Source organism: Oppia nitens, unplaced genomic scaffold (assembly GCF_028296485.1).
Source record: "Oppia nitens isolate AA-2021 unplaced genomic scaffold, nextdenovo-longstitch-racon4-pilon3 scaffold2_pilon_pilon_pilon, whole genome shotgun sequence".
NCBI classification, from domain to species: Eukaryota; Metazoa; Arthropoda; class Arachnida; order Sarcoptiformes; family Oppiidae; genus Oppia; species Oppia nitens.
The window spans coordinates 9,691,438-9,705,771 of NW_026533210.1; the positions used below are offsets into that span (position 1 = coordinate 9,691,438).

Genomic DNA, 14,334 nt, shown 5'->3' on the forward strand with positions numbered 1-14,334 from the left:
TTCTTATGCTTTTTTATAGATAATATGATAATTAATGCAATTTTATTTATTGACTTATAAACTTTGAAAAGTGTTCTTTCATTTGATATCAAATTTGTTTATTTAAGTTAAAAAATAAAAAAGTTATTAAAGTTCAAAGTTAATGATATCAATATTTTTGCGATACGAAATTAAATTATGTTTGCAGTGTATATATATATATATATATATATATATATATACGGTATATATAAGAGCCCAATAACTAACTATAATACTACTACTTGACAATTGTGAACACACTGTGCCATAATATATATATATATATATATATATATATATATAATATCATATAATATAACAGACAATTTTAGAGGCCATATATTTAGAGTATAGTAGACTTTCCACTATTAAAACAAGGGCTATAACTGTTATGTATATATATATTATACCCCGGTATATAAATTTATATATAAATAAATTTTAAGATTATATATATATATATATATATATATAAAGTAGTATTTTTTGTATATAGTATAATTTAAATAAATTTATATTATAACATTTTTTAAAAAAATTTTGTTTCTATTAATAATGATTGAAAATCTATTGATGAATTGAAAATATTTATTTAATAAACCATTTTTTTGTTGAAAAAATTAATTTAATCCTTTAAAAAATTAAAAAAAATTAGATACTATTACTACTATGTTTGTGCACAGTTATGCTACAGTCACACTAACTGATGATGATAATAATAATAATTAGTGTCTAGATTATCAAAAATAAATAATATAAATTAGTCTAGGTTATTTTAAATCTAGTTGAATTTATTTATATAATATATTTATTATAATTATTTTTAATGACAATAACTATATAAAATATATATATATATATAATGCATATACATGTATAAATCAAATATTTGCACAAATATTTATGCTTGTTGATATATGTTTTATTTGTCTTATTTTTTTTATTAGCCCACATACCGCTAAATACAATACAATTGAATACATATAGTCAAGTACAATGTACTATACATTTACATACCAGTGCTTTTATTATCAAGATATATAATCTAGGAGATACTACTACAAACAGTTTATAGTTAGTTATGTGTGTATGCGCCTACTCAGGCCATTAACAATTTTTCAGTGCACTGCACACACATACAGTTCCCTAAGTGCACAGTTAGTTAGTTAGTTAGCGCGTCCCTCAAAATAAAAATCACCCTAAACTTAGACCAAAGTCTAAGACAACACATAGAGGAGGAACAGTAGTGTGTGTTTGGGATTCACTAAAAGAGAAAACTCTTGTGTCGACAGAGAAATATGTTCACCACATGTGTTGGCCCAACACTACTACTACTACTACTACTGTGTGGTCCCATAAACTGAGAGAAAATTTTTGGTTTATTTAAACAACCCATTGATTTGCATTTAATAATAATAATAATAATTTGTATAAATATATGTATATATATATGATATGATATATTCTGTGTGTATATATGTATGTATATATATAGATAAGTTATAATAAATATATATATATTTATAATATCACATATATATATATATATATATATATAAAATATATATATTCTACATAATGGCGATTACACGGCACAAGTGTAGCGCCAAAAGCGGACCAAAAAATTTATTTAACAATTATCTCAATAGTAATAATAATAGTCATAATAACAATCATTGTTATCGCAGTGTTTATAATCGCATAGTTTTATTAATATTTTATTATACTATTTATTGTTCATTATTTATGACAACCGGAGTTCATCCACAGCAACAACAACGACAACATACTAGTAGTGGTGGTAGTGATAGTTATAACAACTATTTTAATCGTTTAATCGGTGCCAACAACCACAACAACAACGATGCCAGTATCGTCGGCCCGGCCACCGGTCCGGTCGTTGGCCAACAACAACAGCCGAGGCCGGCAAACGACGAGTCCAATCGATGCTACGACGGCCGCAATCGACCCCAACGTTGTGTACCCGAGTTTGTCAACGCCGCCTATTTGGTACCGGTCGAGGCTACCAATACGTGCGGCCAGTCGGGTATTATTGAATACTGTGTACAAACGGGTGCTTCGGGTGCGTCGAAAAAGACGTGCGAACTGTGCGACGCTGCCAACCGATCGTCGGCCCATCCGGCCAAGTATTTGACCGATTATAACAACAACAACGAACAAACCTATTGGCAAAGTGAGACCATGTTCGAGGGCATACAGTTTCCCAATCGGGTTAACCTAACATTGCATCTAGGTAAATTATTATTATTTCATGTTTTTTTTTATTAATTAATATTTTTTAGTATTATTATTATTATTATTTGTTTTGTTTTATCAACTATAAAAATATTTAGCTAGTTAAATTTTTAAAAAAATTAAATTGAATACAGAATAATCAATTAATTATTATATTTATTTTTATTTTTAAAACTTTAAATTAATGTGTTTACTATTGTAGTGAATATTAATCAAATATATAATGAAATAAAATATAAAAATAATAAATCATTTAATACATTTGCACATTTTATTGTATTGCTTATTAAAACATTAAAATTAATTTTAGCTAGTTAACTTTTTCTTTAAATGTAATATTTAGTATATTCAATCAATATTTTTGTATACTGTATCCAAGTTAATCTAGGTTATTGCCTGGCATTTATTTAAAAAAAATTAATTCATAGATTAACCCTTTTTTATAACTGTCTGGTTAGCAATAGTTAGATAAGTTATATAAACAAATCAATCATTTTATATATATATTTATAATGTATTATTGATATGCATTTAATTAAAATCATATTTTACTGTTGAGATTATTATGTTTTAATAATATGTATTTATCAACAATTATTTATCTCTATTTAACAGTATATATATATATAAATATAAAACACAAAAATTATATATAAGATATTTAATATAAGAGGCGACAGTTAATGTCAAACAAATTTAATTTTGTTGTTTTGAAAAAAAATCTTGTTATTAGACAGATATTAGGCTTAATGTTTGAATACATATAAATTATATATATATATAAAATTATTTATAAGTTATAATAAAAATAGTTTTTATTGTTGTTTCAATTATGAGAAAAATTAAAATAAATTTATACATAACATATACGTTTTGTGACATTTATTTTTCAACAGCAATAGTAATATTTATTTATTTTAAAAAACTAAACTAAAATATTTGATATTATTTGAAATGTATAGATATTTTCTCATAATTTTTGTTTTTTTTTTAAATTACAATAATTACTATTTATTATTAATAATATTAAATTTTAATTGAGTTTATTAATTACTAATATACTAATGTATTTTGAATTTCATGTAATTTTTTTATATAATTATTAATATTTATTTATAACTTATATAAACGCACTATTAGTTACAATTAAAACTATTATAAAATATTTTTTTAAAACTATCAATTGTGAATAATATAGTGCATTTATATTTAAAAACTTTATCACTACATGTATTCAAATAAAACAAAACAAAAATATTACCAAATGTTAAATATAGCGGAAATTTGCCACTTTTTTTTTGGTAAATTACTGGTAGTAATGGGTAGAAATTTGATACCCCATAATAGCTATGGATAATTTAGGTGGTGGGACAGTTTTTCCCACTAATTGATCATGGTCAACATGGTGACCTTGAAAACTTTTGATATATATATAMTATACTATACACACAGTTAACGAGATTTCTCATCAGTATCTTTTAGTAATAAAATAAATTATTTATTTAAAGTTATAACTATTTTAACTTTGAAATAATAACATAACTAACTATAAATAGTAGTAATCAATTTGAATTTATTTATTTAATTTATAAAGTTCAATTATCTTCAATGTTTTTCGTTATCATAATATAAACTACAGTATATATATATATATATATATACTCTTATTTTTACATAAATTAAATAATTTTATTTTTAATAAGATCTAAAAATATTTAATATAGTTTTTAAAAAACACAATTACTGTAATTGATTGAATAAATTGGATTACAATATGATATTTTTGAAAAATATAATAATTGATTTAATTGTCTAAAATATCTATTTTTTATTTCACAATTCAATTTAATTTTTGAAAATTAATTTTATTGTAAACTTTTATTAGGATAGTACAGTATTTAGTTAATAATAACAAATTTAATATTATAGGAAAACTAAAAAAATTTTTGTTTTGTAAATTACTATAAGTTAATATTTGATAAGTAGTTAATGTTATAATTTAGATAATAACAATATTAATCTAATATATAACATTTATTATAATATTATTCAATAATCATATAATATTAAATAATTACCACTTTTTTTATTTTGTAGTTGTATTTAACATATTATTAATCAATGAAATTGAATTTTTTACCGGAAAACTTATTATTTGTCTAATAATACTAATAGTAATAATAATAATAAAATATAATAATAGATTTCCTTTTTTTTTGGTTTGCTGTTGAGTTAATAATTGAGATATCAATCATATACAGCAATACTATACTCTAGTATACTATTATTATATTGTAGTATATAATAGTTTAAGTGATTTTTTTAACGATACATAACTGTTATATTCAATAACTTTCTTTTTTTCTTACTATTCACACTAATTGATAACAAAAAAAAAAATTATGCTATCTTTAGGGGGTGACTATGTGTGAGACCAGTTAGCTCTCTCTCTCTCTCTCTCTCTCTCTCTCTCTCTCTCTCTCTCTCTCTCTCTCTCTCTCTCTCAGTTGAGTACACTTAAAACACTACAACCCTAAGCACACAGACCTACCCGGGCTATACACAGACAGACAGATTTCATTCAGTTTTCAAATGGGATGAAAAAATGAGATTTTTGCGCTAAAAAAACTCTCCACAGAAAAACATTAACTTTTTTTAAAAAAAAAATATATATGTTTTAAGTACCAGTATTTCTAGTGAAATAAAAGGAGAGAGAGAGAGAGAGAGCTAACAAAATACATGTTTGCATAGAGAGAGAGAGAGAGAGAGAGAGAGAGAGAGAGAGAGAGAGAGAGAGAGAGAGAGTTTGTTATGACATATACAGTGCCAGAGAGTGAGTGAGTAAGTAGTCATAAGAAAAATCCCTTTAAATGACTTTTTTTTGCTTAAAAATCTAAACCTAAACTAAATGTACTGTTATTTTTAAAAATTGTCTGCTTTTTTGAAGATTACGACCGCATTTTGTTAATAATGATGATGTCTGTGATTTTATATTTATTTTAAACACACATTTGAGAGGTTAAACTTTTAAGTATACAGTTTTAAACCCTCCTGTACTTAACATTACTGGTTTAAAAAAAATTATGTCTATATTTATATACAATACTTTACTTATTATATATATATACTGTATATACAGTATATATATAGTTTTTCAACAACATTGAGATTTTTAAGTTTTTAAATATTTATATAGAGAAAGAAAAATTATATATAATATTACTTATCATTAAGCTTGAAATATATATATATATATATATATATAATAAAATCATTTATAATAAACAATATGAAAATTTGCAACAAAAAACAGACACACATATTGTATCAGTGATTATACAAATTAAATTTTTAACTGTTATAATCAGTATTTTTGGCTTAAATATAAAATGTTTATTATTATTACTATTATAGTTTGGGATTAAGTTTTTTCAGTAAATTTATTATTTTCAAACTATTTTCGGGTCGTCTAAAAAAATATTTAGATTTTTATTTAGCTATTTATTTACATATTTATTGTATTAATAATAATTACTATATCTAATGAAAGTTTTAAAGCTAATATATTTAATTAATTTAAACATCTAGCAAAATTAAACATTACAAATATAAATTTTAAAAATAATAATTTTAAATAATTAAGTTGAATAAAATTTTTCAAACAAAAAAATCTATTGTATTTGAATAATGTTTTACATATAGTATATAATATTATATGATAAATAATTTTATGGCAAATATATTTATATATATAATCCTTAATATGTAATTGTAAGAGAAATTCATGCAAATTCACTGAAAAATTTTCTTAAAATAGACAAAAATTTAGAAACAAAAACAAACAACAAAAAGAAAAAAGATTGGCTGAAAATTACTTAGAAATATACGGCAAATAATTGTATATATATATAAAGTAATAAACAAAAGTTGTTAATATGCCGTAACATATTATTATTATCCAATCTATATAAATATATATATTATATGTATATACTGTATATATAGATATAATATCGCTGAACATATTTGGAAATTATTGTCTAAAGTTTTTCAACGAAAAATTTGACGTTTAGTTTTTCATTATACTATTTATAAATTCAATAATAATAATAATAATAATATAGTTTTTATTTATTATTACTGTATTATTATTATTATTAGAAAAATAATTTATTTTCATATTTTTCACTAATATTAGTATTATTAATATTTTTCAGGAAAAGCATTTGAAATAACATACGTTAGATTGAAGTTTGCGTCGCCCCGTCCCGAAAGTTTTGCCATCTATAAGCGTACAACAGAGGACGGCCTATGGCTACCGTTCCAGTACTACAGTGCCACTTGTCTACACAAATACAATGTTACCGAATCGACTTACGCACCGCCGGTTAACGAAACCAAACCGTTGTGTACGAAAGAATTTTCGGATATATCGCCCCTAACCGGCGGTAATGTTATATTTACAACACTGGAGGGCCGGCCCAGTGCTGTCAACTTTGAAGACCATTTACTGTTGCAAGAGTTTGTGACGGCAACTGATATACGGATAACATTGGACCGAATGAATACGTTTGGCGACGAAATTTTCGGTGACCCCCAAGTCCTTAAGTCATACTATTATGCAATTTCCGATTTTTCAGTCGGCGGGATGTATGTATACACCAACAAAAAAAACACCACTAACTTTCCTCTATCGCTATATAATTGATGATTGACTGACTTTCCCGCTCCCACTACCCATATAGATGCAAATGCAATGGACACGCCAGCGAGTGTTTTAGTCCGCCCGGAGCCCAGCGGACAACTACCCAGCGACGGCTGATATGCCGGTGCGAACACAATACGGCCGGACCCGACTGTAACGAGTGTCTACCGTTTTATAATGACCAGCCCTGGAGACGGGCCACCGCTAAAAATGCTTATGAATGCAAACGTATGTCCAGTTTTTAAAATATATATATTTTTTATTTTTATAAATTTAATATATTTTACAAATAACATATTTTATCATAATTTAGTCAATAGTTATTAATTTTAAAAAAAATATTAATACAGTATAAATATAGATCTAAACTATAGTATATACTAGAAGTCCAAAATAGTCAATGTATTGGGAAAATATTATAATATAAAGTTTATGACAAATTTGGTTTATTTTGAACTTTTACTTATATAAGCAGTTATTTAAAAGCTATGTTTTAGTCATAATTGATACTATACTATATTAATATGTATATAAAATTTAAAAAAAAAACTCAATTTAATTACAAAGTTTAAAACTGTATATTATTTTGAAAAATATCTTCTATTAGATTTAACTCAATTCTAGTTTATTATATTTAGTATGTTTTACAACCACTTTTTTATATTTTTTTTTGTTAGAAAATTATATAATATTTTGTTGATAATGAAATTTACTATTTAATAATATATTAATATATCATTTATTTATAATATTAAAAAATTAGTTTATTAAAATAATCATAATACAAGTATATACAAGCGGTAATAATATTATATAAATTGTAATAACTAGTTTATAATTTTAAAAAATTGGATTTTTTAAAAATCATATGGTTTGCTAATAATTAAAAATTATATGATAGTTTTTATAGTTGTAGTCAAGATAAGCATAGATCATATAATCAGATATTATTATTATTATAATAATGTATAATATTTTAATATAATGAAACAAAACATATTATATTTTTAATAAAATAAATGGCTAATACTTAAAATAATATAATATGACAGTATATATTGCACAGTGACTTATAAGCCCTGGACTTAAATAAGTTATAAGATACCAGTCCTCCCACACTTGATATTGGACTGAAAAAAACACATACACAACAAAATACAACAAATAAATAAACCAAAATTTAATGTATATTCTTATATAATAAAACTTTATTTACAGTATATACTGTACCACATATATCAATAAAAATAAAACAATTTTCAATAATAATTTTTTTAAATATATATCTATATAGAAAAATAATCTAGCATAAGTTGCCAAATATTGCATAATTGTTTTTTTGTTGTTGTTGAATATACTGTTATATAAAATATTATTATATAATATTTGTATAAATAATAATCAAATAAATATTAGCCATTAATAGTGTGTTTTACTTTCTAACTATAGAGAGAGAGAGAGAGAGAGAGAAAGAAAGAAAGAAAGAAAGAGAGAGAGAGAGAGAGAAATAGGATAAACAACTTCCCACATATTATAAGGACAGGTAGACCGGCAGCCAATATATAGTAATACATAACTGTGCAACTTTTTTTAATATTATAGTAATATTATTATAGCTCACATATGCCCGTAAAGGGCCAAAAGCGAGACAACAGTATTTTTTCCCAATACTACTAACTCTATAGTTGTTTAATATATATTAAATAAATGAAAATAATTTTTTTACCCTTTGGTTTCATAATATAATTGAAAAAAATTGTATCAATAATATTGATTTTTAAGCAAATCTATCAATTAAGATACAATAATTGTATGGAAATTGATTGTTATTAATAGAAAATATCGATTTTACTAAACAGGTGTTAACTCCATAGTTATATTAGTTTTAATAGTTTTTATCGTTTTTTTACAAAAATAAAATAATAATAATAATAATAAAGTTTTCCAACACTTTGTGTGTATATCTCTGAATAAAGTCTAGTCTTTTAATAATAATATTAATAATTATTTATTATTATTATAATAATAATTAACTCGGAATCTCAATAATATCAACGATGATCTTCAAATTAAATTCAATTATTTGTTTAATAGTATTATTATTAGCCATTAATTGGCAATATATTGATTGTAAGGGTTTCCGTATGAGCGGTAATCTGGTTCAGGTCTGGACGGGAACTGATTGGGAAAGTAATGACCATAAAAAAATTAATAATTAAATTTAAAAAAAAAATAATTAGAAATTAAATTATTTATATTTAGCTTAAGATTTATAAATCAAATGATAGATTTTGTTTTAATTTTTTAAAAATTATTATTATTATTCAAAAAAAAAAAAAATTCATAGCATGTAATTGTAACGGAAGATCCAATCGATGCACTTTTGACCGGGACTTATGGCTAAAGACTGGTCACGGAGGTCACTGTCAGGACTGTGCCGATTATACGTCGGGTCCTAACTGTGAGAGGTGTCGGGATAACTATTATACAGCATTGGATAACCGATGTCAGCCATGCAATTGCGATCCGATCGGTAACTAATATTTATAATTATTACATTATACTGTAGTTTTATTATAGATTTATTTGTAAATTTTAATTAAATTTTAATATTATTTTATTTTAAGGATCCATAAGCTTACAGTGCGTCGGCACCGGACAGTGTATTTGTAAGCCAGGAGTCGAAGGTCAACGGTGTGACCGATGTTCGCCCAATTACTATGACTTTACGATGACCGGGTGCCGGTATGTATGAGTCAGGGTGGATATCAATAATTTGACCCCTCCCCTCCTAAAAAAATGATACTTATTATTTGAATTTTTTTTTCTCTCTCTCTACGGACAGGTCGTGCGGGTGCAATGTGGCCGGCAGTTGGAACAATACGGCCTCATGTGACCAGACAACCGGTGTCTGTCATTGCAAACAGAATGTCGAGGGCCAGCACTGCGACAAATGTAAACCGGGTTTCTTTGACCTGCGAGTGGACAACGAGTTCGGTTGTTTGCCGTGTTTTTGTTACGGCCATTCATCGCAGTGTACGAGTGCACCCGGTTTTTCTATGCATACAATCGAATCGGTATTCCAACGGGACAACGAACGTTGGACAGCTCGGGACAGGGGTGGCCGCGAAATACCCCACCAGTACGATGCGGTACAGAAAAATATCGGTGTAACGGCACTGTCGCGCGAACCGATCTATTTGGTGGCGCCCGACAAGTATTTGGGTGACCAGCGGGCATCCTATAACCAGTTTCTTAGTTTTAGTTTGCGCATCGGCCAGGAAGGCCCCCGTGCTACTGTCGAGGATATTGTATTTGAGGGATCGGGTCTAGTGGTGTCGCAGCCGATTTTTGGCCAGGGAAACCCGTTACCGTCGACCCGATTGCAGTCGTACAAATTTCGCCTGCACGAAGACGTACGCTATGGTTGGACACCGCGATTGAGCACCAAAGACTTTATCAGTGTACTGTCCAATTTGACGGCATTGAGGATTCGGGTAACCTATTTGTCGTCCGGATCGGGTTCCTTGGACGATGTCCGGCTCGAATCGGCTCAACAGTTGCCCTACAACGAGCGGGCATCGTGGATCGAAATGTGTACCTGTCCCGAAGGTTATGTTGGCCAGTATTGCGAGTCGTGCGCACCCGGCTATCGTCACGATCCGGCCGGCGGCGGCAGCTTTAGCCAGTGTGTACCGTGCAATTGCAATGGTCACGCCGAGTATTGTGACCCGGACTCAGGTATTTTTTTAATCTATTTTTTTGGGTACAAACTTAATCCCTAATAAATTTATTAATCGTAATAATTATTAATTAATTAATATAATTAGTATACAGAATATTGTTATTTATTAGTGTATATCTAGTTAATGCGTTAATACTATTAATTTTATGCTTTTACTCTAATACGTTAATATGAAATTTACATTTTAAATAATCAATTAATATAAAACAAACTAATCCATAATAATCTACCCCCCCTCAAACCCCATCCCTTTCCACCCCTCCACGGTGATGGTTCACTTACCCATTAAAATATAGGTCGCTGTATATGCGAACATAACACTGCTGGGGATAACTGTGAAATATGTGCGTCCGGTTATTACGGTACGGCACTAAAAGGTACTGACACTGACTGTCAAACCTGTCCCTGTCCTGAACAGGGACCCTGTGTTGTACTACCCGACGAAACAGTGGCCTGTCTACAGTGCCCGCAAGGCTACGGAGGTATTGTTGTTGGTGGTGGTGATGGTTTAACAACCCATTAACCATAACTTTTTATAATAACCACTCTAATCAATGTAACCACTAATTAATTACTTACTATTGTTGTTGTTGTTGTGGACCAACCAACCAAACCCAACCAAATAATTAGGACACCTGTGCGACCTATGTGTCGATGGATACTCTGGTTATGGTTCATCATCGGCATCGTCAGCGTCGTGTTCGCCGTGCAATTGTAACGGCAATATCGACCCGAACGCTGTCGGCAACTGTAACACCACTACCGGCGAGTGTCTAAAATGTATACACAATACCCACGGCTTTCAATGCGAAAACTGTTTGCCCGGTTTCTATGGCAATGCATTGGCCCACCCGAAAGGCAACTGCAAGGCGTGCAGCTGTCATCCGTTTGGTACGTACGCCGAGTCGGTAACCGATGCCGCGCGTCCCTATCGCCCGTCCTTTAGTCCCTATACATCAACATCGTTGCAGTCGTCGTCGCCGTTAATGTGCAATCAGGTGAACGGTCAGTGCAATTGTAAGCCCAATGTTATGGGCCGTCAGTGCAATGTCTGTGTGGAAGGCTATTGGGATCTGAACTCTAACGAGGGCTGTCGGGCCTGCGATTGCGATCCAATTGGTTCGTTCAATCGTACCTGCGATGACCTAACTGGCCAATGTCACTGTAAACAGGGTATTACCGGTAAACAGTGTAACGAATGTTTGCCACTTAATTTTGGATTTTCGGCGAAAGGCTGTACCAAATGTGACTGCGATCCGATCGGGTCTACAGGTTCACAGTGCGATGCCAATGGCCAGTGTCCGTGTCGTCCGAATGTTGAAAGCCGACGCTGCGAACGTTGTCGTGAAAACAAATACAACAAAGAGGCCGGTTGTCTGGACTGTCCGCCCTGTTATCGGCTGGTCCAGGAAGCGGTCAACGATCATCGCTTGAAATTGACTGAATTGTCGCAATTGCTCGACGAAATTGAACGCAATCCGCAAGTAGTGGACGACATGAACTTTGAACGACAACTGTCCGAAGTCAACACCAAAGTCCAGTCACTGTTGGACGACGCCCGACGGGCACAGGGATCCGATGGGTCGCTGATTGCACAGTTAGAGTCGCTGAAAGACCGAATCAAACGAATACAGGAAACAACTGGCCGTATTGCTGGCCAATCGGATCATATTAGCCTATCCACCAGTTATGGACAGCTAAACATATCGTTGGCCGAACAGATCATTGAACGGGCAAACGATGCCCTATCGCAGGCCCGACGCCTACTCGATTCGGACGGTATGAGTGCACTCGAAAAAGCTCAGCAACGGTCCGATCGGTTTGGCCAACAATCGCAACGTATGTCGGAAATTGCACGCGAATCGCGAACACTGGCCGATAAACACGAGACCGAAGCCGCCGACATTGAGCGAACATCTCGCGAGGCATTGAATACTTCGGATACGGCTTTCAGATTGGCCAAAGATGCCATCGACACTCAGGAGGCCAATCGTAATGAGCTGAAGAAGATTACCGATCAACTGGAAGACACAACAGATTTGTTGTTGCGAACCGAAAAGATGTCCGAAGAGGCCAACAAAGGTGCGGCCAAAGCCCACGCCGATGCACTGGCAATGTATACGGACGTCAATGCTATTGTTGTCCAAAGTTTTCCGTCGGAAAAATATCGATTGGATGCCATCGATATCATCGAACAGGCAAAACGTTTGGTCAAAGATGCCGACGATCTGCTCGAACGGCACGGAAATACATTGAATAATACAAAGTATCAGCTGAAAGATGCCAGAGATCTGCTGGAAGAAGCTATCAGACAACAACAGATTACCGACGAACTGTTGGCCAATACCGATGCCGCTCTGGAAAAGGCTAAACAGGCCATCGCTGGCGGCGAGAAGATATTGGAGGACGCGAAGAATACGTTGGCCACACTCAAGGAGTTTGACGCCGTTGTCCAAGAGAGCAAAGGCAAAGCGGAAGAAGCGCTGAAAAAAGTACCCGAAATTGAACGTCTGATCACTGATGCCGAGGGCAAGACAACCGACGCCGAACAGGCTTTAGAGGGCGCTCTGACCGATGCCGTCGAGGCACGCGATGTGGCCAAAGAGGCACAGCGTATAGCGGAAAAAGCGTCGGTTGATGCCGATAGAATTCGCGGGGAAGCCGGCCATACCAGGACTCGGGCCGGAAAATTGAAAGGACAAGCGGAAGAGTTGGCCGCCGAAGTGGACGAAACATCCGAACGAATGAAGGGCTACGAAGATCAGGCAAAGACCGATGAAGGACTGGCAAAAGAGGCGTTGGGCAAAGCAAATCAAGCGAAAACATCGGCTCAGGATGCGGCCCGAAAAGTGGCCACTTCGGGCAAAACAGTTGACGACATACTCGACCAATTGGGTAATCAATTGTTTTTGTATATATATATATAAATTGATTTGTGGTTTTAATAATTGTCTTTCAAATTACATGAATAATATCAGAGGGTTTGGATGATATCGACGCCTCTTTGCTCGAAGATCTCGAACGACGACTGGCCAGAGCCGAACAAGAGGTCAAAGACGCTGATCTCGACAATCGTATGAACGATCTGAAGACCGTTCGGGAAGAACAGAATCGCTGGATGAGAGACTACGACGAAGAGATTCGCAAACTCAAGGAAGATGTGGCCAATATTGCAACCATTAGGACATCGCTTCCCGACGGATGCTTCCGAAGAGTTAAATTAGAGCCTTAAGAAAAAAAATAGTTTTTAACTGCAAAAGTGCTAATATTTTTTTTTGATTATTATTATTATTATTATTATTTTGTTAATTTTTGTTTTTTTATATATTAATAATATAACTACAAATTTGATCCAATTATATAGCATCGACAACACACACACACACCACACATACATTGATTGATTGATTATTATATTGTGTATAATATATTATATTATTATTTTTATTATATATAACTTTTAATATAATAATGTTTTTTTTATAAAAATAATTATTAATATATAAATGTTTAGTCGATTGAGTTTTATATTTATATGATATATATTTTGAAATAATTATAACTAATATTTTCTTTCTCAACAAATATTATTATTTTTTTGTGTTTC

At 30.9% G+C, this 14,334-nt stretch overlaps 1 protein-coding gene across 3 annotated transcripts; it reads left to right on the top strand.

The window, feature by feature from the left end:
* The first annotated feature begins 1,624 nt into the window (after positions 1-1,624).
* On the top strand, positions 1,625-14,021 carry LOC128954871 (laminin subunit gamma-1-like). Of its 3 annotated transcripts, XM_054300473.1 has the most exons (9): positions 1,625-2,275; positions 6,495-6,927; positions 7,023-7,210; positions 9,330-9,515; positions 9,610-9,727; positions 9,828-10,723; positions 11,024-11,209; positions 11,358-13,622; positions 13,706-14,021. In XM_054300473.1, exons 1-9 carry the CDS (start codon positions 1,768-1,770, stop codon positions 13,957-13,959), a joined length of 5,034 nt encoding a protein of 1,677 aa, XP_054156448.1. In that variant the 5' UTR covers positions 1,625-1,767; the 3' UTR covers positions 13,960-14,021. The 3 variants fall into 3 exon arrangements, with proteins under 3 accessions (XP_054156448.1, XP_054156449.1, XP_054156450.1); XM_054300474.1 differs by lacking the exon at positions 11,024-11,209; XM_054300475.1 differs by lacking the exons at positions 1,625-2,275; positions 6,495-6,927; positions 7,023-7,210 and adding an exon at positions 9,046-9,172.
* The last annotated feature ends 313 nt before the right edge of the window (positions 14,022-14,334 follow it).

What these genes read in the sequence shown, in the direction of transcription:
- LOC128954871 (XM_054300473.1), top strand. Translation starts at nt 1,768, where the DNA reads ATGACAACCGGAGTTCATCCACAGCAACAACAACGACAACATACTAGT. An exon ending in GATTTTTCAGTCGGCGGGAT is followed by an intron (nt 6,928 to 7,022) that starts GTATGTATACAC and finishes CTACCCATATAG; the next exon opens with ATGCAAATGCAATGGACACG. An exon ending in GTGCCCGCAAGGCTACGGAG is followed by an intron (nt 11,210 to 11,357) that starts GTATTGTTGTTG and finishes CCAAATAATTAG; the next exon opens with GACACCTGTGCGACCTATGT.